The 27,644-nt window shown below is 42.5% G+C and overlaps 1 protein-coding gene across 1 annotated transcript in view; it reads right to left on the bottom strand.

Moving 5' to 3' along the window:
- The window catches only part of LOC138661621 (putative per-hexamer repeat protein 5), a 53,731-nt gene extending 26,877 nt beyond the window's left edge, over positions 1 to 26,854 (bottom strand). The window contains exons 1-4 of the mRNA XM_069746446.1: positions 26,747 to 26,854; positions 17,446 to 17,469; positions 5,430 to 5,462; positions 519 to 548 (exon numbers count right to left, since the gene is read on the bottom strand). Of these exons, the coding sequence (XP_069602547.1) occupies positions 519 to 548; positions 5,430 to 5,462; positions 17,446 to 17,469; positions 26,747 to 26,810 (151 nt within the window). The 5' untranslated portion in view covers positions 26,811 to 26,854. The remainder of the gene's footprint in view (positions 1 to 518; positions 549 to 5,429; positions 5,463 to 17,445; positions 17,470 to 26,746) is intronic.
- Positions 26,855 to 27,644: the final 790 nt, after the last annotated feature.

Here is a 27,644-nt window from a genome sequence, read left to right as displayed (position 1 = left end):
CATATGGTCAGTTTACTATTTGGACTATGTCTAATGATTTCTGTGTGTAATAAACCCAAATTATCTAATGACTGACCTCTACCTGGAGAAGTAGAGACTGCTGTGGCTAATAAATAAAAATGAGAGAGAGAGTTAATGGGGTGTCAGGTTTAAAACTCCATAGGGAATACTGAGATAATAAAGAAGGATCCCCGTTCAGAATTTTTATCTTTTAGCTAGAGCATGTAACAAGGAATAACGTTCACTCTGGAGCAGCGGGCACATGTGTGCCTTACATAGAACGTTCATTGATTTCAATAAGAATTGTGTAATGCCTTATTTCCCCTGCGGGGGCACTGCAGTTGAATTAGACAATTCAGATTACAACTGATCACATGGGATCCTTGTGGGAGGGATCCCTGTAATCAGTTTACTGTCAATATATTTTTGAATCTTATTAAGAGTCGTAGGGGAAAAGAGGTCTGGAAGAATGTAGTGAAATCATTGATCATTACAAGAAACTGATGGTAAAGACTGACCTGTATTTGGTGACGTAGAAACTGTTGATCCTGGTAAATAAATAAAAGGAGAAAATTAACGGGATATATAAAATCCACAGGAAATCTGGAGATAATAAAGAAAGGTCCCTGATTCAGGATCCTCAGGTGTTAGAGCTTTCTAAAGGAGTGGGCACATCTGTTCATTACAAAGACAGTTTTGATTTAAATAAAAACTGTGTAATGCCTTATTTCTCCTCTGGGGGCACTGTAGGTAAGCTTGACTTTGCTTCCAGGACTTTCCAGATTACAGATGATCACTGGATATCATTTCAGAATAGCTTCCCATAATCATTTTACTATATGGATGAATTTCTCAAAAAAAAGTTATTGTCCAGATAAATCTCACAGAGATGAATAGAAGTGTGAAAAAAATCTGAAAATATTCCAGTATGCGGCCACTGATCCCCCAAGTTCTGTTCCCCCAGACAGCAATGTAATGTCCACCCCTGTTGTTGATTTCGTCAATGTGATTAAGATGCCTACTGATAGTGATGTGGTGGTGGGTGATGTAATGTGTCCCTTTCCCCTCTGGGGGAGGAGGTCAATCAGGCTAGTTGTACCTAGGGTCTGGCCAGCAAGCATGTGGGAACCTTTTGTCCTCTGAGGTTGTCACTGAGTGGACAAACAGGAGGAAAACAGCTGCTGAGGGGAAGCATGAACTGAGGGCATGGCTGTATTAGGAGAGGTAGGGCTCCAAGGTTAGGTCTCTTTGCATGGTCCCTCAGCAGCTGGGATGTCACAGGATCGGGTTTATCCCTCTGGATCGGTGACTTGGTCAGAAGCCGGGGGGAAGTGGGAACTAACTGCATGGGCAGCGGCTGTGGCCACTATCACATGTAGTGGGATCACTGAGGCCCCCTCGGGGGTTCAACGGCTTCCCTCTTTCTATCAAGTGGCGGCCGGGTCTGACGAAGGCCAGGAGACCAGTCCCGGGGGACTGACAGAAGACATGGCGGTCTCGTCTATTCTGGCTACATCCAGTCAGCGGTTTCAGGCACTGTTGGAAATTTACAACAGTCTGAAAGCTCTTAAGGAGCAGGCGGCACAGCCTCTCTCAGACTCAGACCTCGAGCAGGTGGTCTGGGACCAAGGACGGCTGTGCGGGGTGATGGTCCAGCAGGGTTCACCGGAGGCATAGCCTAGGGACTGACAGTTAGGGGTACCTTATTGCCGAACATCTAAGGGTCACTAAGACAAAGGTCAGGGTAGCCCAGCATTTCTACTGGCCAAAGATGAGTGCTAATGTGGCTGCCTACAGTCATGGCCAAAAGTTTTGAGAATGACACCAAAATTATATTTTCACATGATCTGCTGCCCTCTGGTTTTTATTAGTGTTTGTCTGATATTTATATCACATACAGAAATATAATTGCAATCATATTATGAGTACCAATAGGTTATATTGACAGTTAGAATGAGTTAATGCAGCAAGTCAATATTTGCAGTGTTGCCCCTTCTTCTTCAAGACCTCTGTAATTCTCCCTGGCATGCTCTCAATCAACTTTTGGACCAAATCCTGACTGATATCAGTCCATTCTTGCATAATCAGTGCTTGCATTTTGCCAGAATTTGTTGGTTTTTGTTTGTCCACCCGTCTCTTGATGACTGACCAGTGACCACAAGTTCTCAATGGGATTAAGATCTGGGAAGTTTCAAGGCCATGGACCCAAAATCTCTATGTTTTGTTCCATAAGCCATTTAGTTATCACCTTTGCTTTATGGCAAGGTGCTCCATCATGCTGGAAAAGGCATTGTTGGGCGCCAAACTGCTCTTGGACGGTTGGGAGAAGTTGCTCTTGGAGGACATTCTGGTACCATTCTTTATTCATGGCTGTGTTTTTAGGGAAGACTGTGAGTGAGCCGATTCCCTTGGCTGAGAAGCAACCCCACACATGAATGGTTTCAGGATGCTTTACAGTTGGCATGAGACAAGACTGGTGGGAGCGCTCACCTCTTCTTCTCCAAATAAGCTGTTTTCCAGATGTCCCAAACAATCGAAAAGGGGATTCATCAGAGAAAATGACTTTGCCCCAGTCCTCAGCAGTCCACTCCCTGTACCTTTTGCAGAATATCAGTCGGTCCCTGATGTTTTTTCTGGAGAGAAGTGGCTTCTTTGTTGCCCTCCTTGAAACCAGGCCTTGCTCAAAGAGTCTCCGCCTCACAGTGGGTGCAGAAGCACTCACACCAGCCTGCTGCCATTCCTGAGCAAGCTCGGCACTGCTGGTAGTCTGATCCCGCAGCTGAAACAGTTTTAAGATACGGTCCTGGCGCTTGCTGGTCTTTCTTGGGCGCCCTGGAGCCTTTTTGACAACAATGGAAGCTCTCTCCTTGAAGTTCTTGATGATGCAATAGATTGTTGACTGAGGTGCAATCTTTGTAGCTGCGATACTCTTCCCTGTTAGGCCATTTTTGTGCAGTGCAATGATGGCTGCACGTGTTTCTTTAGAGATAACCATGGTTAACTGAAGAGAAACAATGATACCAAGCACCAGCCTCCTTTTAAAGTGTCCAGTGATGTCATTCTTACTTAATCATGCCTGATTGATCGCCAGCCCTGTCCTCATCAACACCCACACCTGTGTTAATGGATCAAGCACTAAAACGATGTTAGCTGCTCCTTTTAAGGCAGGACTGCAATGATGTTGAAATGTGTTTTGGGGGTTAAAGTTCATTTTCTGGGCAAATATTGACTTTGCAAGTACAGTAATTGCTGTTAAGCTGATCACTCTTTGACATTCAGGAGTATATGCAAATTGCCATTACAAAAATGAAGCAGTAGACTTTGGAAAAATTAATATTTGTCTCATTCTCAATAGTTTTGGCCATGACTGTACTGCCATTTGTGCGAGACCTGTCAGAGGGTAGGGAAGATGGGGCCGCACCCCAAAGCCATACTGGTAACTCTTCCCATTGTTGAAGAGCCTTTCAGGCAGGTGATTGTGGATCTGGCTGGATCACTGTCCTTTCCCAGCAGCTTCGGGAAATGCGTCATACTGACGGTAGTAGACTAAGCCCGGAAGCGATAGCCTTGTCTTCCATTGAGGCTGACAAGGTGGCCACTGCCTTATTGGAGATTTTCTACCTAGTGAGTTTTCCCCAGGAAATGCTCATAGATGGATGGACCCAGTTTATGCCGAAGCTGATGGAGTCCCTCTGTAAGCAGATACAGGTGCATCATCTGCTGACCAGCCCGTACCACTCACAGACTAACAGCCTGTGCGAAAAGTTCAATGGCTCCCTGAAGCAGATGTTTAAGATGTTGGGTGTGGTACATCCCACACCTGCTATTTGCCTATTGGGAGGTTCCACAGGCCTCAACGGGGTTCTCCCCTTTGAGCACCTGTATGGGCAACATGTATGGGGTGAAAGAGGCCTGGAAAGGAGACTTAACCACCCCTGGAGTGACAGTTATCGATAATGTCGTGTGCTTCCGGGACAAGATGCAGGCCTTGAAGCAGTTAGTGCACAATAATATGGCGTAAGTCCAGGCTGAGTGGAAGCGATGGTACAACCAGAATGCTGGTGAGATGACCTATCAGGGGGGTCAAAAGGTTTGGGTACTGGTCCCTGTACCCCAGGAAAAGCTTCAGGTGGCCTGGGAAGTCCCGTACCTTGTGCACTAGTGGCTCAACGCCGGACCGTACCTGGTCACCCTGGAACACGTACAACATAAATTCCTGCATCTCAGCAGTAAGAGAACAGTGGAGAGCACGTGATCACCCCTTAAAGGGACTCTCACCTCAATTTGGCGGGATATTAAAATTAGTTGTTACCGGTCAGATGAGCGGCGTATCCTCGTAATTTCTCCACCCCGTCCATCCCTTTTTTCCACAATAGTTTAGTCCATAAGAGTATGCATGCTCCATAGTTGACGCGTGCGCCTGCAGTCTTCGGTGGCGCACGTGCAGTATGCTTTGCCCTACTGCGGGCAGAGCCGAAAAGCATTACTGCGCATGCGCCAGCACACTATGTTCCGGAAGTATTTAACTATGTTCCGGGACATAGTACGCGGGGGCATGCGCAGTAATGTTTTCATTAGCTGATCTGAGCATGCTCGACTGAGAACATTAGAAATTCTGGATGACTAATCAAGTGGAAAAACGGGGGGTAAAGAGAGCCATAGGGGTAGGGGGGTGATCATCATCAGAGATTCCTGAAAATCAGTGCAGATTTAAAAATAAATTGTACTTGCCCAGATGATTAATTCTGTATGACTCCCATTACGATTTTGGGAATAACCCAATAATTTATAAATGATGCAATATATTAACGACCACCAAGTGGTGCTGCACTCATACTCAACATTGAGCGTACAATACATCATCATCATGCCATGTAATTTTTACTTCAGCAATTCAATAATCCCATGTGCCAATCTTTCATGTTGCTGTGTGCCCATAAAATACACTCTCTAATGTATGTGGGAACGTAAAATAGGTCGCACATGCCATAACAAAGCTGCAAACCACATGCGCACATGTATCCATAAGTGATCTCCGAAGAGTTAGTAGAATTACTGACCGGTACTTGGAGGTGGTGATGAAGTTGAGGGCAGTGTTTGCTTTTATTATTATACCCGTGGCTCTCATGACATGAATAATCATTTTTTTTTGTAAATCTGCCATATACAGTAGTTCTAAAGGTAAGGACCTTTTTATTTAGTGCTAATGTTTATGGTGTTTACTAAGGGGGGCGTGACTCACGGGATCCTCAGGGGCGTGTCTTTAGGCTGCGCAACCGGATTATTCTGTAAACCACACCCCCTTTGTAAAGACCCTAAAATATCACGAAATGAACATGCGTTGCGGCTGTCGAACAAAGACCACTTAGAGGGCGCTGCCCTGTAGATTTAGAAGAGATCTCCCAATGGTTATTATTAGCATTACTGACCGGTGGTTGGTGGTGATGATGTTGAGGATTGGACTGTCAAGGGAATACAGAGAGTTAGTTTATAAAAGAAACATAACAAACAAATTACCTTTAGGTGGCGCAATACTCCAATTCGTATATGGTACTCAAACCACGTAGTTTTTACTTTAGCAGTATAGTAAATCCTAAAGCTGGTCTTAAAGGGGTATTCCCAAAATAAAAAATGCATCTGCACATGAAAGAACGTTATCAAATATGTTCATTTTTGTAAAGTAAATAATTTATCTACAACAAATCCCGTCTAAGCGTGCGTTTAGGCCTTGTCTCTACTAAAGGTGCCCTAGATTAGTTCTTGGGAATTAAGCGGAGCATGCGCAGTTGCACCGCTGTCAGTCTAGCGCACCGCCTTTCTCCCCTGTGCCATGAGTCCGAGCATGTGCAGATTGATCGGGTTGAGCATGCGCAGTGTACAGCGGTGGAACAAAAGTTCACCATTTGCATCGGCTCCATTCGTCCGGACGGCAGCAGAAGATCCGCACAAACTCCCTTACATCTTGGGAACACCCCTTTAACAGTAATTTGCTGCAGTAGCATAAAGGGCTGCTTACACCTTGAGCTTTTTTTCTGATCTAAAAACGCATCTCTTGGCCGGAAAATGTGTTTCTGAAACATGTTATAAGGGAAGTGACCCTTGGACAATTTTATAGTAGATAATACTGTCCCCTATGTACAAGAATATAAGTGCTAGAATGCGGCCTCTCTAATAACCTCGTAATATTGCATAATTATACGGTTCTGCAAATGTCTTAATACTTGGACACATTCCTCACCTGTTTGCGGTTATTTTAATTGGCTCATAAACTAGAGCTGTTGTTTTTATTAATTGTAACTAGGAGATAATGTAGCAGCCATTTACTATAATTACAGGTCAGGTTTCTTGTTTGGAGGCGTCCTACACTGTCATTAATTAGAGAGATGTTATTCTTTTTTATTGTTTCTGATTGTTTAGTCATTTATACAGCGGGAGAGGAAAGTTATGACGAGGAGGAAAACATGTGAGAGGAAAACATCAAATGAACCCGTACGTTAATCAAGCTATTGTGTTTTTTTCATCTTAATATGCCCCAAAATATTTGGGATAGGATTAAGATTAATACGAAGCCGTCCAGGCAGATGCCAGGGCCTTGGGGAGCCCGTAACAATTGGGTTTTGGACTGACAATGGTTTTGTTGATCAAGGGACGATAAACGCCGGAAAATGGACCTTAACCCCTTTACCCCCAAGGGTGGTTTGCACGTCAATGACCAGGCCAATTTTTACAATTCTGACCACTGTCCCTTTATGAGGTTATAACTCCGAAACGCTTCAACGGATCATGGTGATTCTGACATTGTTTTCTCGTGACATATTGTACTTCATGATAGTGGTAAAATTTCTTTGATAGTACCTGCGTTTATTTGTGAAAAAAATGGAAATTTGGCGAAAATTTTGAAAATTTCGCAATTTTCAAACTTTGAATTTTTATGCAATTAAATCACAGAGATATGTCACACAAAATACTTAATAAGTAACATTTCCCACATGTCTCCTTTACATCAGCATAATTTTGGAACCAATTTTTTTTTTTGTTAGGGAGTTATAAGGGTTAAAAGTTGACCAGCAATTTCTCATTTTTACAACACCATTTTTTTTTAGGGACCACGTCTCATTTGAAGTCATATGAAGGGGTCTATATGATAGAAAATGCCCAAGTGTGACACCATTCTAAAAACTGCACCCCTCAAGGTGCTCAAAACCACATTCAAGAAGTTTATTAACCCTTCAGGGGTTTCACAGGAATTTTTGGAATGTTTAAATAAAAATGAATATTTAACTTTTTTTCACACAAAATTTATTTCAGCTCCAATTTGTTTTATTTTACCAAGGGTAACAGGATAAAATGGATGCCAAATGTTGTTGTACAATCTGTACTGAGTACGCTAATACCCCATATGTGGCGGTAAACCACTGTTTGGGCGCATGGCAGAGCTCGGAAGGAAAGGAGCGCCATTTGACTTTTCAATGCAAAATTGACAGGAATTGAGATGGGATGCCATGTTGCGTTTGGAGAGCCCCTCATGTGCCTAAACATTGAAACCCCCCACAAGTGACACCATTTTGGAAAGTAGACACCCTAAGGAACTTATCTAGATGTGTGGTGACCACTTTGACCCACCAATTGCTTCACAGAAGTTTATAATGCAGAGCCGTAAAAATAAAAAATCATATTTTTTCACAAAAATGATCTTTTCGCCCCCAATTTTTTATTTTCCCAAGAGTAAGAGAAGAAATTGGACCTCAAAAATTGTTGTCCAATTTGTCCTGAGTACGCTGATACCCCATATATGGGTGTAAACCATTGTTTGGGCGTATGGCAGAGCTCGTAAGGGAAGGAGCGCCATTTTACTTTTCAATGCAAAATTGACTGGAATTGAGATGAGATGCCATGTTGCGTTTGGAGAGCCCCTGATGTGCCTAAACATTGAAATCCCCACAAGTGACACCATTTTGGAAAGTAGACCCCTTAAGGAACTTATCTAGAGGTGTGGTGAGCACTTTGACCCAACAAGTGCTTCACAGAAGTTTATAATGCAGAGCCGTAAAAATAAAAAATCATATTTTTTCACAAAAATGATATTTTCGCCACCAATTTTTTATTTTCCCAAGGGTAAGAGAAGAAATTAGACCACAAAAGTTGTTGTGCAATTTGTCCTGAGTGCGACGATACCCCATATGTGGGGGTAAACCACTTTTTGGCGCATAGCAGAGCTCGGAAGGGAAGGAGCGCCATTTGACTTTTCAATGCAAAATTGACTGGAATTAAGATGGGACGCCATGTTGGTTTGGAGAGCCCCTGATGTGCCTAAACATTAAAACCCCCCACAAGTGACACCATTTTGGAAACTAGACCCCCTAAGGAACTTATCTAGATGTGTTTTGAGAGCTTTGAACCTCTAAGTGTTTCACTACAGTTTATAACTCAGAGCCGTTAAAATAAAATTTTTTTTCCACAAAAATTATTTTTTAGCCCCCAGTTTTGTATTTTCACAAGGGTAACAGAATAAATTGGACCCCAAAATTTGTTGTCCAATTTGTCCTGAGTACGCTTATACCCAATATGTGGGGGGGAACCACTGTTTGGGCGCATGGCAGAGCTCGGAAGGGAAGGAGCGCCATTTGGAATGCAGACTTAGATGGATTGGTCTGCAGGAGTCACGTTGCATTTGCAGAGCCCCTGATGTACCCAAACAGTACAAACCCCCCACAAGTGACCCCATATTAGAAACTAGACCTCCCAAGGAACTTATCTAGATGTGTTGTGAGAACTTTGAACCCCTAAGTGTTTCACTACAGTTTATAACGCAGAGCCGTGAAAATAAAAATTCTTTTTTTTTTCACAAAAATGATTTTTTGGCCCCCAGCTTTGTATTTTTACAAGGGTAACAGAATAAATTGGACCCCAAAAGTTGTTGTCCAATTTGTCCTGAGTACGCTGATACCCAATATGTGGGGGGGAACCACTGTTTGGGCGCATGGCAGAGCTCGGAAGGGAAGGAGCGCCATTTGGAATGCAGACTTAGATGGATTGGTCTGCAGGAGTCACGTTGCATTTGCAGAGCCCCTGATGTACCCAAACAGTACAAACCCCCCACAAGTGACCTCATATTGGAAACTAGACCACCCACGGAACTTATCTAGATGTGTTGTGAAAACTTTGAACCCCCAAGTGTTTCACTACAGTTTACAACGCAGAGCCGTGAAAATAAAAAATCCTTTTTTTTCCCACAAAAATGATTTTTAGCCCCCCAAATTTTTATTTTCCCAAGGATAACAAGAGAACTTGGACCCAAAAAGTTGTTGTCCAATTTGTCTCGAGTACGATGATACCCCATATGTTGGGGTAAACCCCTGTTTGGGCACACGGGAGAGCTCGGAAGTGAAGGAGCACTGTTTTACTTTTTCAATGCAGAATTGGCTGGAATTGAGATCGGACGCCATGTCACGTTTGGAGAGCCCCTGATGTGCCTAAACAGAGGAAACCCCCCCATTATAAATGAAACCCTAATCCAAACGCACCCCTAACCCTAATCCCAACTGTAACCCTAACCACACCTCTAACCCTGACACACCCCTAACCCTAATCCCAACTGTAACCCTAACCATACACCTAACCCTGACACACCCCTAATTCTACTCCCAACCCTAATCCCAACCGTAAATATAATCCAAACCCTAACCCTAGCCCTAACCCTAGCCCTAACCCTAGCCCTAACCCTAATGGGAAAATGGAAATAAATAAATTTTTTTTAATTTTATTATTTTTCCCTAAGGCTAGGTTCACATTGCGTTAGGGAAATCCGTTTAGCGCTAGCGGATTGCGCTAACGCAATGTCTTTTTAGGTGTCGTGTTTAGTGGTCGCGTTAACGTCCCCGCTCTGGAAGATCGGGGATCGGACCTCGGGCGCGCCGCGGACGCTGCAAGCAGCGTCCGAGGCGCGCCACATAAGAACGGCACCTTGCTAGCGCGAGCCGAAAATGGCACGCTCTAGCGATGCGCTACACCCGAAAATCACATTGCTGTCAATGGGTGTGCTAACGGACCCGTTGCACGGCGTTAATTGTGACATTTTCGCCATGCAACGCTGTCTGTTTGATTTACTTTTATAGCGTTTTTTATATCGGATTTTTATGATTGACAGCCGTCACACACTAAAAGACGCTTTTTATAGCAAAAAAGTTTTTGCATCTCCACATTTTGAGACCTATAATTTTTCCATATTTTGGTCCACAGAGTCATGTGAGGTCTTGTTTTTTGCGGGACGAGTTGACGTTTTTATCGGTTACATTTTCGGACACGTGACAGTTTTTGATCGCTTTTTATTCCGATTTTTTGTGAGGCAGAATGACCAAAAACCAGCTATTCATGAATTTCTTTTGGGGGAGGCGTTTATACCGTTCCGCGTTTGGTAAAATTGATGAAGCTGTTTTATTCTTCGGGTCAGTACGATTACAGCGATACCTCATTTATATTTTTTTTTATGTTTTGGCGCTTTTATACGATAAAAGCTATTTTATAGAAAAAATAATTATTTTGGCATCGCTTTATTCTGAGGACAATAACTTTTTTATTTTTTTGGTTATGATGCTATATGGCAGCTCGTTTTTTGCGGGACAAGATGACGTTTTCAGAGATACTATGGTTATTTATATCCGTCTTTTTGATCGCGTGTTATTCCACTTTTTGTTCGGCGTTATGATAATAAAGCGTTGTTTTTTGGCTCGTTGTTTTTTTTTTTCTTACGGTGTTCACTGAAGGGGTTAACTAGTGGGCCAGTTTTATAGGTCGGGTCGTTACGGACGCGGCGATACTAAATATGTGTTGTTATGGCCGGCAAACAGGCAACACAGCGTGCAGTAATCAGCGCACATACAGAGATCTGGCAATAACCAAAAACAATAGGACGAGCTCTGAGACGTGGAATCTCTGTAGACTGCAGTACCTGATCTATCCTCACACAACTATAAGCAGCAGTGGATTGCGCCTATCACTACCTATGCAACTCGGCACTGCCTGAGGAGCTGACTAGCCTGAAGATAGAAATACAAGCCTGACTTACCTCAGAGAAATACCCCAAAGGAATAGGCAGCCCCCACATATAATGACTGTTAACAAGATGAAAAGACAAACGTAGGAATGAAATAGATTCAGCAAAGTGAGGCCCGATATTCTAGACAGAGCGAGGATAGCAAAGAGAACTATGCAGTCTACAAAAAACCCTAAAACGAAAACCACGCAAAGGGGCAAAAAGACCCACCGTGCCGAACTAACAGCACGGCGGTGCACCCCTTTGCTTCTCAGAGCTTCCAGCAAAAGACAATAGCAAGCTGGACAGAAAAAAAACAGAAAACAAACTAGAAGCACTTATCTAGCAGAGCAGCAGGCCCAAGGAAAGATGCAGTAGCTCAGATCCAACACTGGAACATTGACAAGGAGCAAGGAAGACAGACTCAGGTGGAGCTAAATAGCAAGGCAGCCAACGAGCTCACCAAAACACCTGAGGGAGGAAGCCCAGAGACTGCAATACCACTTGTGACCACAGAAGTGAACTCAGCCACAGAATTCACAACAGTACCCCCCCCTTGAGGAGGGGTCACCGAACCCTCACCAGAACCCCCAGGCCGACCAGGATGAGCCACATGAAAGGCACGAACAAGATCTGGGGCATGGACATCAGAGGCAAAAACCCAGGAATTATCTTCCTGAGCATAACCCTTCCATTTGACCAGATACTGGAGTTTCCGTCTAGAGACACGAGAATCCAAAATCTTCTCCACAATATACTCCAATTCCCCCTCCACCAAAACAGGGGCAGGAGGCTCCACAGATGGAACCATAGGTGCCACGTATCTCCTCAACAACGACCTATGGAATACATTATGTATGGAAAAGGAGTCTGGGAGGATCAGACGAAAAGACACCGGATTGAGAATCTCAGAAATCCTATACGGACCAATAAAACGAGGTTTAAATTTAGGAGAGGAAACCTTCATAGGAATATGACGAGAAGATAACCAAACCAAATCCCCAACACGAAGTCGGGGTCCCACACGGCGTCTGCGATTAGCGAAAAGCTGAGCCTTCTCCTGGGACAAGGTCAAATTGTCCACTACCTGAGTCCAGATCTGCTGCAACCTGTCCACCACAGAATCCACACCAGGACAGTCCGAAGACTCAACCTGTCCTGAAGAGAAACGAGGATGGAACCCAGAATTGCAGAAAAATGGAGAGACCAAGGTAGCCGAGCTGGCCCGATTATTAAGGGCGAACTCCGCCAACGGCAAAAATGACACCCAATCATCCTGGTCAGCGGAAACAAAACATCTCAGATATGTTTCCAAGGTCTGATTGGTTCGTTCGGTCTGGCCATTAGTCTGAGGATGGAAGGCCGAGGAGAAAGATAGGTCAATGCCCATCCTACCACAAAAGGCTCGCCAGAACCTCGAGACAAACTGGGAACCTCTGTCAGAAACAATATTCTCAGGAATGCCATGTAAACGAACCACATGCTGGAAGAACAAAGGCACCAAATCAGAGGAGGAAGGCAATTTAACCAAGGGCACCAGATGGACCATTTTAGAAAAGCGATCACAGACCACCCAAATGACCGACATTTTTTGAGAAACGGGAAGGTCAGAAATGAAATCCATCGAAATATGTGTCCAAGGCCTCTTCGGGACCGGCAAGGGCAAAAGCAACCCACTGGCACGTGAACAGCAGGGCTTAGCCCTAGCACAAATTCCACAGGACTGCACAAAAGCACGCACATCCCGTGACAGAGATGGCCACCAGAAGGATCTAGCAACCATCTCCCTGGTACCAAAGATTCCTGGATGACCGGCCAGCACCGAACAATGAAGTTCAGAGATAACTTTACTAGTCCACCTATCAGGGACGAACAGTTTCTCGGCCGGACAACGATCAGGTTTATTAGCCTGAAATTTCTGCAACACTCTCCGCAAATCAGGGGAGATGGCAGACACAATGACTCCTTCCTTGAGGATACTCGCCGGCTCAGATAACCCCGGAGAGTCGGGCACAAAACTCCTAGACAGAGCATCCGCCTTCACATTTTTAGAGCCCGGAAGGTATGAAATCACAAAATCAAAACGAGCAAAAAATAACGACCAACGGGCCTGTCTAGGATTCAAGCGCTTGGCAGACTCAAGATAAGTAAGGTTCTTATGATCAGTCAATACCACCACGCGATGCTTAGCACCGTCAAGCCAATGACGCCACTCCTCGAATGCCCACTTCATGGCCAGCAACTCTCGGTTGCCCACATCATAATTACGCTCAGCAGCAGAAAATTTCCTGGAAAAGAAAGCACATGGTTTGAACACTGAGCAACCAGAACCTCTCTGTGACAAAACCGCCCCTGCACCAATCTCAGAAGCATCAACCTCGACCTGGAACGGAAGAGAAACATCAGGTTGACACAACACAGGGGCACAGCAAAAACGACGCTTCAACTCCTGAAAAGCTTCCACGGCAGCAGAAGACCAATTAACCAAATCAGCACCCTTCTTGGTCAAATCGGTCAATGGTCTGGCAATGCTAGAAAAATTACAGATGAAGCGACGATAAAAATTAGCAAAGCCCAGGAATTTCTGCAGACTTTTTAGAGATGTCGGCTGAGTCCAATCCTAGATGGCCTGAACCTTAACCGGATCCATCTCGATAGTAGAAGGGGAAAAGATGAACCCCAAAAATGAAACTTTCTGCACACCGAAGAGACACTTTGATCCCTTCACGAACAAGGAATTAGCACGCAGTACCTGGAAAACCATTCTGACTTGCTTCACATGAGACTCCCAATCATCTGAGAAGATCAAAATGTCATCCAAGTAAACAATCAAGAATTTATCCAGATACTCACGGAAAATGTCATGCATAAAAGACTGAAAAACAGATGGAGCATTGGCAAGTCCGAACGGCATCACCAGATACTCAAAATGACCCTCGGGCGTATTAAATGCCGTTTTCCATTCATCTCCCTGCCTGATTCTCACCAGATTATACGCACCACGAAGATCAATCTTAGTAAACCAACTAGCCCCCTTAATCCGAGCAAACAAGTCAGAAATCAATGGCAAGGGATACTGAAACTTAACAGTGATCTTATTAAGAAGGCGGTAATCAATACACGGTCTTAGCGAACCATCCTTCTTGGCTACAAAAAAGAACCCTGCTCCCAATGGTGACGACGATGGGCGAATATGTCCCTTCTCCAGGGACTCCTTCACATAACTGCGCATAGCGGTGTGTTCAGGTACGGACAAATTAAATAAACGACCCTTAGGGAATTTACTACCAGGAATCAAATCGATAGCACAATCACAATTCCTATGCGGAGGTAGGGCATCAGACTTGGACTCTTCAAATACATCCTGAAAGTCCGACAAGAACTCTGGGATGTCAGAAGGAATGGATGACGAAATAGACAAAAATGGAACATCACCATGTACTCCCTGACAACCCCAGCTGGTTACCGACATAGAGTTCCAATCCAATACTGGATTATGGGTTTGTAGCCATGGCAACCCCAACACGACCACATCATGCAAATTATGCAGTACCAGAAAGCGAATAACTTCCTGATGTGCAGGAGCCATGCACATGGTCAGCTGGGCCCAGTACTGAGGCTTATTCTTGGCCAAAGGTGTAGCATCAATTCCTCTCAACGGAATAGGACACCGCAAAGGCTCCAAGAAAAATCCACAACGTTTAGCATAATCCAAATCCATCAGATTCAGGGCAGCGCCTGAATCCACAAACGCCATGACAGAATACGATGACAAAGAGCACATTAAGGTAATGGACAGAAGGAATTTGGACTGTACAGTACCAATAACGGCAGAGCTATCGAACCGCCTAGTGCGTTTAGGACAATTAGAAATAGCATGAGTAGAATCACCACAATAGAAACACAGTCTGTTCAGACGTCTGTGTTCTTGCCGTTCTACTTTAGTCATAGTCCTGTCGCACTGCATAGGCTCAGGTTTACTCTCAGACAATACCGCCAGATGGTGCACAGATTTACGCTCGCGCAAGCGACGACCGATCTGAATGGCCAAGGACATAGACTCATTCAAACCAGCAGGCATAGGAAATCCCACCATTACATCCTTAAGAGCTTCAGAGAGACCCTTTCTGAACAAAGCCGCTAGTGCAGATTCATTCCACAGAGTGAGTACTGACCACTTCCTAAATTTCTGACAATATACTTCTACATCATCCTGACCCTGGCATAAAGCCAGCAGATTTTTCTCAGCCTGATCCACTGAATTAGGCTCATCGTAAAGCAATCCCAGCGCCTGGAAAAATGCATCAACATTACTCAATGCAGAATCTCCTGGTGCAAGAGAAAACGCCCAGTCCTGTGGGTCGCCGCGCAAAAAAGAAATAATAATCAAAACCTGTTGAATAGGATTACCAGAAGAATGAGGTTTCAAGGCCAAAAATAGCTTACAATTATTTCTGAAGCTCAGGAACTTAGTTCTGTCACCAAAAAACAAATCAGGAATCGGAATTCTTGGTTCTAGCATCGATTTCTGATCAATAGTATCTTGAATCTTTTGTACATTTACAACGAGATTATCCATTGAGGAGCACAGAGCCTGAATATCCATGTCCACAGCTGTGTCCTGAAGCACTCTAATGTCTAGGGGAAAAAAAAGACTGAAGACAGAGCTAAGAAAAAAAAATGATGTCAGGATTTCTTTTTTCCCTCTATTGGGAATCATTGGTGTGGCTCCTTGTACTGTTATGGCCGGCAAACAGGCAACACAGCGTGCAGTAATCAGCGCACATACAGAGATCTGGCAATAACCAAAAACAATAGGACGAGCTCTGAGACGTGGAATCTCTGTAGACTGCAGTACCTGATCTATCCTCACACAACTATAAGCAGCAGTGGATTGCGCCTATCACTACCTATGCAACTCGGCACTGCCTGAGGAGCTGACTAGCCTGAAGATAGAAATACAAGCCTGACTCGCCTCAGAGAAATACCCCAAAGGAATAGGCAGCCCCCCACATATAATGACTGTTAACAAGATGAAAAGACAAACGTAGGAATGAAATAGATTCAGCAAAGTGAGGCCCGATATTCTAGACAGAGCGAGGATAGCAAAGAGAACTATGCAGTCTACAAAAAACCCTAAAACGAAAACCACGCAAAGGGGCAAAAAGACCCACCGTGCCGAACTAACAGCACGGCGGTGCACCCCTTTGCTTCTCAGAGCTTCCAGCAAAAGTTAATAGCAAGCTGGACAGAAAAAACAGAAAACAAACTAGAAGCACTTATCTAGCAGAGCAGCAGGCCCAAGGAAAGATGCAGTAGCGCAGATCCAACACTGGAACATTGACAAGGAGCAAGGAAGACAGACTCAGGTGGAGCTAAATAGCAAGGCAGCCAACGAGCTCACCAAAACACCTGAGGGAGGAAGCCCAGAGACTGCAATACCACTTGTGACCACAGAAGTGAACTCAGCCACAGAATTCACAACAATGTGTACTTTTATTGTTTTTTTGTTTTTTTTTTAGATAAAGAAATGTATTTATGGGAATAATATATATTTTTTTTCTTCTTTATTTAGGTTTTTTTTTTTTATTTTTTTTTACACGTGTGGAAATTTTTTTTTTTACTTTTTCACTTTGTCCCAGGGGGGGACATCACAGATCACCGATCTGACAGTGTGCACAGCACTCTATCAGATCGGTGATCTGACATACAGCCGGGCAGGATTAGAGCTGGAGCTGCAGCCTGATCCTGACCCGGAAGTGCTCCCTGCAGGACCCGGATGCAGCCCGGCGGCCATTTTGGATCCGGGGACTGCAGGGAGAAGACGTTCGGTACACGGTGAGCACATCACCGTGTACCGATCGTCTCAGGGAAGCCCGCAGGGAGCCCCCTCCCTGCGCGATGCTTCCCTGCACCGCCGGCACACCGCGATCATCTTTGATCGCGGTGTGCCGGGGGTTAATGTGCCGGGAGCGGTCCGTGACCGCTCCTGGCACATAGTGCCGGATGTCAGCTGCGATAGGCAGCTGACACCCGGCCGCGATCGGCCGCGCTCCCCCCGTGAGCGCGGCCGATCGCATATGACGTATTATCCCGTCACTGGAAATTAAGTCCCTGTCACCTGGACGGGATAGTACGTCTTATGGGATTAAGGGGTTAAAGGAACTTAAACATTTACAAAGTTTTTATATTAATGTTTCATTTAATACCCCTACAGCAATGATGTCACTCATGTGCAAAAGTAAATCACCCCCTTTTCATTAATACACTTTTCTATTTTAGAAATTCCAATTTTGCCATTGCAGGCCAAGATACAATTTTTGTACTTCTCCACTAGATATGTTAATCATTGGACTGTGGGTTCTATGACATAAATAATCATAATACTACTAGAATATTATATATCTTCTTACTTGTGGTTTCAGTTGATCCTGGTACTGTGGGAGAAAAATAGAGACATTAATGAGATTTACAATACATTATTACTATTAGTGATAAAGAATTCTAATAACTGGTCCCAGCTGCAGTGCAGGCACCAAAATCACATTTTTATTTCTTTACTAGCTGAAGAGCCCGGCGTTGCCTGGGCATAGTAAATATCTGTGGTTAGTTATAGCACCTCACTTCTCTTATTTCCCCCCTCACTCCTCTCATTCCCCCCTAACATTTGTCATTTTGACCTCACATCTGTCATTTTTCGATCACTCCACTATTTTCCCTCACTCCTCTCATTTTGCACTCACACCTTTTCATTTTCACCTCACACCCCTCATTTTCACCTCACACCTCTCATTTTCCCCTCAGTATATACATGTTTGTCATCTCCCTTATATATAGTATATACCTGTATGTCATCTCCTGTATATAGTATATACCTGTATGTCATCTCCCCTGTAAATAGTATATACCTGCTGTATGTCATCTCCTCCTGTATATTGTATATACCTATGTGTCATCTCCTCCTGTGTATAGTATATACCTGTTTGTCATCTCTTCTGTATATACTATATACCTGTATGTCATCTCCTACTATATATAGTATATACTTGCATGTCATCTCCTGTATATAGTATATACCTGTATGTCATCTCCCCTGTATATAGTATTTACCTGCTGTATGTCTTCTCCTCTATATACCTCTGTGTCATCTCCTCTTTTATATAGTATATACCTGTATGTCATCTTCTCCTATATATAGTATATACGTGTGTCATCTCCTCCTGTATATAGTATATACCTGTAAGTCATCTCCTCCTGCATATCGTATATACCTGTGTGTCATCTGCTCCTGTATATAGTATATACCTGTGTGTCATCTCCTCCTGTATATAGTATGTACCTGTATGTCATCTCCTCCTGTAAATAGTATATACCTGTGTGTCATCTGCTCTTGTATATAGTATATATCTGTGTGTCATCTCCTCCTGTATATAGTATATATATGTGTCATCTCCCCTGTATATAGTATATACCTGTGTGTCATCTCCCCCTCTATATAGTATATATCTGTGTGTCATCTCCTCCTGTATATAGTATGTACCTGTATGTCATCTCCTCCTGTATATAGTATATACCTGTGTGTCATCTCCTCCTGTATATAGTATACACCTGTGTGTCATCTTCCCTGTATATAGTATATATGTGTGTGTCATCTTCTCCTGTAAATAGTATATACCTGTATGTCATCTCCTCCTGTATATAGTATATACCTGTGTGTCATCTCCCCTGTATATAGTATATATGTGTTTGTCATCTCCCCTGTATATAGTATATACCTGTGTCATCTCCTCTTGTATATAGTATATACCAGTGTGTCATCTCCTCCTGTATATAGTATATACCTGTGTGTCATCTCCCCTGTATATAGTATATACCAGTGTGTCATCTCCTCCTGTATATAGTATATAGCAGTGTGTCATCTCCCCCTGTATATAGTATATACGTGTGTCATCTCCTCCTATATATAGTATATACCTGTATGTCATCTCCTCCTGTATATAGTATATACCTGTGTGTCATCTCCCCTGTATATAGTATATACCTGTGTGTCATCTCCCTTGTATATAGTATGTACCTGTATGTCATCTCCCCTGTATATAGTATATACCAGTGTGTCATCTCCTCCTGTATATAGTATATACCTGTATGTCATCTCCTCCTGCATATAGTACATACCTGTGTGTCATCTCCCCTGTATATAGTATATACCCGTGTGTCATCTCCCCTGTATATAGTATGTACCTGTAAGTAATCTCCCCTGTATATAGTATATACCAGTGTGTCATCTCCTCCTGTATATAGAATATACCTGTATGTCATCTCCCCTGTATATAGTATATACCAGTGTGTCATGTCCTCCTGTATATAGTATATACCTGTGTGTCATCTCCCCTGTATATAGTATATATGTGTGTGTCATCTCCTCCTGTATATAGTATATACCTATGTGTCATCTCCCCTGTATATAGTATATACGTGTATGTCATCTCCTTCTGTATATAGTATATGTGTGTAATTCCTCGTGTATATAGTATATACCTGTGTGTCATCTCCTCCTGTATATAGTATATACCTGTGTGTCACCTCTCCTGTATATAGTATATACCTGTGTGTCATCTCTCCTGTATACAGTATATATGTGTGTCATCTCCCCTGTATATAGTATATACCTGTTTGCCATCTCCTCCTGTATATAGTATATACCTGTGTGTCATCTCCTCCTGTATATAGTATGTACCTGTATATCATCTCCTCCTGTATATAGTATATACCTGTGTGTCATCTCCTCCTGTATATAGTATATACCTGAGTATCATCTCCCCTGTATATAGTATATATGTGTGTGTCATCTCCTCCTGTATATAGTATATACCTGTATGTCATCTCCTCCTGTATATAGTATATACCTGTGTGACATCTCCCCTGTATATAGTATATATCTGTGTGTCATCTCCTCCTGTATATAGTATATACTTGTATGTCATCTCCTCCTGTATATAGTATATACCTGTGTGTCATCTCCCCTGTATATAGTATATATGTGTGTGTCATCTCCCCTGTATATAGTATATACCTGTGTGTCATCTCCACCTGTATATAGTATATACCTGTGTGTCATCTCCTCCTGTATATAGTATATACCTGTGTGTCATCTCCCCTGTATATAGTATATACCTGTGTGTCATCTCCCCTGTATATAGTATATATCTGTGTGTCATCTCCTCCTGTATATAGTATATACCTGTATGTCATCTCCTCCTGTATATAGTATATACCCGTGTGTCATCTCCCCTGTATATAGTATATATGTGTTTGTCATCTCCCCTGTATATAGTATATACCTGTGTGTCATCTCCACCTGTATATAGTATATACCTGTGTGTCATCTCCTCCTGTATATAGTATATACCTGTGTGTCATCTCCCCTGTATATAGTATATACCTGTGTGTCATCTCCCCTGTATATAGTATATATGTGTGTGTCATCTCCTCCTGTATATAGTATATACCTGTGTGTCATCTCCTCCTGTATATAGTATATACCTGTGTGTCATCTCTCCTGTATATAGTATATACCTGTGTGTCATCTCTCCTGTATATAGTATATACCTGTGTGTCATCTCCCCTGTATATAGTATATACCTGTGTGTCATCTCCCCTGTATATAGTATATACCTGTGTGTCATCTCCCCTGTATATAGTATGTACCTGTATGTCATCTCCCCTGTATATAGTATATACCAGTGTGTCATCTCCTCCTGTATATAGTATATACCTGTATGTCATCTCCTCCTGTATATAGTATATACCTGTGTGTCATCTCCCCTGTATATAGTATATACCTGTATGTCATCTCCTCCTGTATATAGTATATATGTGCGTGTCATCTTTCCTGTATATAGTATATACCTGTGTGTCATCTCTCCTGTATGTAGTATATACCTGTGTGTCATCTCTCCTGTATATAGTATATACCTGTGTTTCATTTCCCCTGTATATAGTATATACCTGTGTGTGTCATTTCCCCTGTATATAGTATGTACCTGTATGTCATCTCCTCTTGTATTAGACCTCGTTCACACGTTATTTGCTCAGTATTTTTACCTCAGTATTTGTAAGCTAAATTGGCAGCCTGATAAATCCCCAGCCAACAGGAAGCCCTCCCCCCTGGCAGTATATATGAGCTCACACCTACACATAATAGACAGGTCATGTGACTGACAGCTGCCGTATTTCCTATATGGTACATTTGTTGCTCTTGTAGTTTGTCTGCTTATTAATCAGATTTTTATTTTTGAAGGATAATACCAGACTTGTGTGTGTTTTAGGGCGAGTTTCATGTGTCAATTTGTGTGTGTTGAGTTGCGTGTGGCGACATGCATGTAGTGACTTTTGTGAGATGAGTTTTGAGTGGCAACATGCTTGTAGCAACTTTTTGTGTGTCGAGTTGCATGTGACAGGTTAGTGTAGCAAGTTGTGTGCAGCAAGTTTTGCGCATGGCGTGTTTTGCACGTGGCAAGTTTTACGTGTGGTGCGTTTTGAGTATGTACAAGTTTTGTGTGAGGCAACTTTTGCATGTGTTGAAACTTTTGTGCATGTGGCAATTTTTCCACGTGTGCAAGTTTTGCGTGTGGCAAGTTTTCCATGAGGTGAGTTTTGCACGTGTGGCGAGTTTTGCGTGAGCCTAGTTTTGCATGTGGCGAGTTTTGCACGTGGCGACTTTTGTGTTTCGACTTTTATGTGGCGATATCTGTTTAAGCACGTGGTAGTGTGTGGCACATTTTGTGTGTGTTCATATCCCCGTGTGTGGTGAGTATCCCATGTCGGGGCCCCACCTTAGCAACTGTACGGTATATACTCTTTGGCGCCATAGCTCTCACTCTTTAAGTCCCCCTTGTTCACATCTGGCAGCTGTCAATTTGCCTCCAACACTTTTCCTTTCACTTTTTCCAAATTATGTAGATAGGGGCAAAATTGTTTGGTGAATTGGAACGCGCGGGGTTAAAATTTTGCCTCACAACATAGCCTATGACGCTCTCGGGGTCCAGATGTGTGACTGTGCAAAATTTTGTGGCTGTAGCTGCGACGGTGCAGATGCCAATCCCGGACATACACACATACACACACACATTCAGCTTTACATATTAGATTGGTTGCTAAATAGCCCAACTGCTCTCTTTGTCAATACTGACCCCTATATACAAGAATATAACTTCTATGATACTGCCCCTATGTACAAGAATATAACTACTATAATACTGCTCCTATGTACAAGAATATAACTACTATAATACTGCCCCTATGTACAAGAATATAACTACTATAATACTGCCCCTATGTACAAGAATATAACTACTATAATACTGCCCCTATGTAGAAGAATATAACTACTATAATACTGCTCCCTATGTACAAGAATATAACTACTATAATACTGTTCCCTATGTACAAGAATATAACTACTATAATACTGCCCTATGTACAAGAATATAACTACTATAATACTGTTCCCTATGTACAAGAATATAACTACTATAATACTGCCCCTATGTACAAGAATATAGCTACTATAATACTGCCCCTATGTAGAAGAATATAACTACTATAATACTGCTCCCTATGTACAAGAATATAACTACTATAATACTGCCCCTATGTACAAGAATATAACTACTATAATACTGCCCCTATGTAGAAGAATATAACTACTATAATACTGCTCCCTATGTACAAGAATATAACTACTATAATACTGTTCCCTATGTACAAGAATATAACTACTATAATACTGCCCTATGTACAAGAATATAACTACTATAATACTGCTCCTATGTACAAGAATATAACTACTCTAATACTGCCCCATGTACAAGAATATAACTACTATAATACTGCCCCATGTACAAGAATATAACTACTATAATAATGCTCCTATGTACAAGAATATAACTACTATAATACTGCCCCTATGTACAAGAATATAACTACTACAAATACTGCTCCCCATGTACAAGAATAAAACTACTATAATCCTGTCTCCTATTTACAAGAATATAACTACTATAATACTGCCCCTATGTACAAGAATATAACTACTATAATACTGCCCCTATGTACAAGAATATAACTACTATAATACTGCCCCTATGTTCAAGAATATAACTACTATAATACTGCTCCTATGTACAAGAATATAACTACTCTAATACCGCCCCATGTACAAGAATATAACTACTATAATACTGCTCCCTATGTACAAGAATATAACTACTATAATACTGCCCCATGTACGAGAATTTAACTACTATAATACTGTCTCCTATTTACAAGAATATAACTACTATAATACTGCCCCTATGTACAAGAATATAACTACTATAATACTGCCCCTATGCACAAGAATATATCTACTATAATACTGCCCCTATGTACAGTATAATAAGTATTAAAATGTGACCTCTTAGTAATCTCTTACATTCTTACATTATATACATATAACAGTACATTATATATGTAATATTGTGCAATTCTACAGTTCAACAATTAATATAATACTAGAACACACTTCTTCCCAGGGTACGGTTATATTAAAGAAGCACTGCCATGATGTTTTTTTCTCTCATTAAACCTGTATATATGTATATCAAGTATGTGTGTGTTAATATGCTCACTCACTGCCGCATTCTCCGGAATCCAGCGCCATTTCGCTCTTCTTCCCAGTGACGTCACTTTATCTTCAGACTTTCCTGACCACGCTGTGCTCTGCGTGACCCAGAAGTGGCTTCTACAGTATAAGTCTATAGAGCAACAGAACGAGGCCCCATAACCTTACATTGTAAAAGAGACTTCCGGTTCGAGCATTCTATAGACTTCCAATAGGTTCCTATTTACCCGTAGTACCTTTACCATAGGGTGTGAACTGAAAAGAGGGTGGGAGCATGGTTATGCAGCGCCCCAGTTTCCTGGTCGTTGCAGTAATGTCATTCTTCCACCAGGGGGAGTGATGTTACGTCTGAAGGCAATGAAGGAGATCACTTTACCAGGTATCACAAACCATGCAACGCACTTCACACTCCAGACCACCAGGGGGAGCTATGCTCCTATTTATTAGGGCACTCTTCACAATTAGGTAAAACTGGTGGTCTGGATAGGAAGTTAGACAGAAGCTGTCTGGGCTTCACCCAGTGAGCTGCTATCTGAGCTCTGCTCAGGTAGTTGGTCCCTGACAGGGGTGGGATCCTGTCAGAGCCTAGACAGAAGGCCACGGAGCTGCAACTGCCTATCGATGCGGCAGCATCCTAAGAAAGAGACAAGAACAGCGAATTGTATTGTAGAGGGTGAAAACAAAGTCATAGCAAAAGGAGAGGAAACCAGAAGGAGTTCTGCCCTATACAGGCTGCCTCCTTCTGAGGCGCAGGATCCGGTAGCCGGAACACCGAGGGAGCAATCGTCTCCATGCCTTGCTCCAGAGACTGGCAGGACAGCTAATTCCATATTACCTGACCGACCTATACCCAGGAGGCACTGTGGCAACTTGTGGGGGCTGGGGCGTGCTAGAGTCCCTGTAAAAAGCCTCAGGCCACCAGTCATACGGGTTTGTTCCTATCCATCTGGGGGACAGAGAGAGACATAACATCTACAACAGTTGTGAGGACCTTACTGAGAAGCTTAGCAGGAAGGCACTACAACACCCAGGTGCTAGAGGAAGGCTACTGATTTCCACCTGGATAAGGGGACTCTGGATTTGCCTTCAGACCGGCCGGACTCTGCCTGCCCTGTGATCTGGTGCTTTGGACTGTGGATGCTAAAGCCTTCAGTAAAAGGTAAAGAGACTGCAACCTTGTGTCCTCGTTCTTCACAGCGCCTCACACCATCCACCACCCACCATCTAAACACTGGGAAGTCCTGGGAACATACTTCACCTGTGGGAAGGTATACCATCTAGCTGCCATAACATCACCCCAGCGGACCCCTAAGCAGCGTCGGTCACCCTGACCGAATACCACAGGTGGCGTCACGAACATTTCCCCTTTAAAGACCTATCCCTTTTACACGGACATCCCTAGGGCCACGGATCGGGTCAGCCACCAGACATCCCCCTGAGAACCAAAGGACCTGGTTCTGAGTACCCCACTGCCCTACCGGGGCCCTCCAGTTATACAAAAAAAAAATTAATGGGATTACAGAAAAATGCAAAACTTTAGATTTTAAAACATTTTAAAGAGTGAATGTACCACCGACCACCACCGTACCACCAACGATAGTCTGATCAAATCAAAATGAATCCTACAACCTTAAAACCATAGACAGGGGCCATCACGTAAGACCAGGGGAGGCCTATTTTCTTAAGGCCCAGAATTTTTACATTATACCACCTTCAGAACTATACAGAACCTTCAGAACTACCCTGCACTTTCAGGACTATACAACACCTTCAGAACGGTGGGACGGTGGGTTTTGCAGGGCTCCAGGCACCTTCAGGTAAATACCATGGCTGTATGATTAAGACTTAGATATTTCCTCACTCTTCTCTAGTTGTGGTACACAGCCCTTCTGGAGTCTACTTGCTCTGGTGTGTGCACTTTTTACTTCAGATTGTGTATCATTACCAATATTGGGTACACGCTATTTATGGAGCAATTTATTTGACCCTTAAAATCACATACACCTGTTGTTGCCTGGTGCCTTTGTTTATTCCCATCTACTTTTGGCTTACCTCTGTCACATCCCTTGTAATTTTATGGAATTCGTTATAATAAAGTTTGTATATCTTTTACTCATTTGATTCTTGGTGGTGCGTGTTCTCTATTTGAGCTTTGTTAATTTAGCACTGAATCTAATATTGTCCTTTCCACATTTAATTTGTTTCTTTGTGGATATCAGCCTTGTATGTATAGGCTTTACCTTCAGAATTATACTGCACTTTCAGAGCTGTGCAGCACCTTCAGAACTAAAAAAAACACCTTTAGAACTATAAACTTTAAGCACCTTCAAGACTATACAGCATCTTCAGAACTATAAAAAAAAGTTAGAGCTACACAGCACTTTCAGGACTACACAGCAACTTCAGAACTAAACGGCACCTTCAGAACTTTACAGCACTTTCATAACTGTATGGAACCTTCAGAACTTTATAGCACCTTCAGAACTATGTAGCACCTTCAGAACTATACGTTATCTTCAAAACCACACAGCATCTTCAGAACTATATGTCCCATACAGAATTATACACCATCTTTAGAACTATACAGCACCTTCAGAACTATACATTATCTTGAAAACCACACAGCACCTTCAGAACTATACACCATCTTCAGAACTATATGGCCCATACAGAATTATACACCATCTTGAGAACAATACAGCACCTTCAGAACTATACATTATCTTGAAAACCACACAGCACCTTCAGAACTTTACATCACCTTCAGGACTATACACCACCTATGGAACTTTAAACTACCTTTAGTGATAGTAGAGGTAGAAGGACTTGGACCAACAGAACCATTACTCCTAATTTCTCTTACCATATTGGAATAATTGCAAATCTTTGTCTTACTTGAGAATCGACCAATATATAGAGGATCTCGTAGACGATTGCAATATCAATACCTAGCACCTAAAACTAGGAGACTCTCTAAAAATGCACAACACACTTGCCAATATACTAATCTATATCACCTCCAGGTTATAGCTGAAATCTGGATGTCTCACCTGGTGCTTGAAAGCAGAGCAGTGACAGCATCAATATTGCTGCGAAACAGGTTGGGCGCATCATCTTTCCTGGTGCCAGACTGATGTTCTCCTCTTGGTCAGATATGATAATTATACTACATTTCCTTCTTGGCTTAGCTTATTTAAAGCCTTGGTTACACACCTTTTTTGGCAGAAGCAACAACAGAATAATTTCTCAACTGTTATCATGTCTCATCGCAAAGATATCTCTCTGAAAAGGCTCTTGAATGGTCCTAGGAGGGACTTGTTTACGAGGAACTTGACTGGTCTAGGAGGGACTTGTTTGGGAGGAACTTGACTTATGTTGTTATTGTGAGTTTAGTATAATGATAGTCATCAAACTTGTCATACGGTCATGTCCAGCTAAAGATTCTGCTCTCTTTCTAGTTTGAAGAACCTGTTATGAAGACCAAGGGGCACCAAAAATAAGACAATGGCCAATGCAACTTATCATAACAGTGATCGTGGAAACTTCTGATGTAAATAGGTTGTTCTATATGGACAATCACCATTATTTTCCAAAGACCCATCAATGTTGAGTTGCTCATGGGTGATCCAGATATTGTTCTCTGACAAAAATGGGAAATGTTGGGTTGGATGTGGACCCAAATGGAAAATCCCCACTTATCAATTCATATAACATCTTTGATTATAAGCCCTCAAAACAGGAGATCAATAATACAAATATTAGTTATCATTGGTGAAAAATAAAGCATTTCTTTACCCAGGATATATCTCCTATATACCAGTAGCTCTAATGTCACTAGTAACTTGCATATCATACATATTTGGAACATAATTTTCACAGATCTGACACATAACACACATAATAAAATGATATAAACATATATTGCTATGCTGTACTCACCCTACCTAA

Source organism: Ranitomeya imitator, chromosome 2, assembly GCF_032444005.1.
Source record: "Ranitomeya imitator isolate aRanImi1 chromosome 2, aRanImi1.pri, whole genome shotgun sequence".
Taxonomy (NCBI): Eukaryota; Metazoa; Chordata; class Amphibia; order Anura; family Dendrobatidae; genus Ranitomeya; species Ranitomeya imitator.
This window is presented reverse-complemented; position numbering and strand designations above follow the sequence as displayed.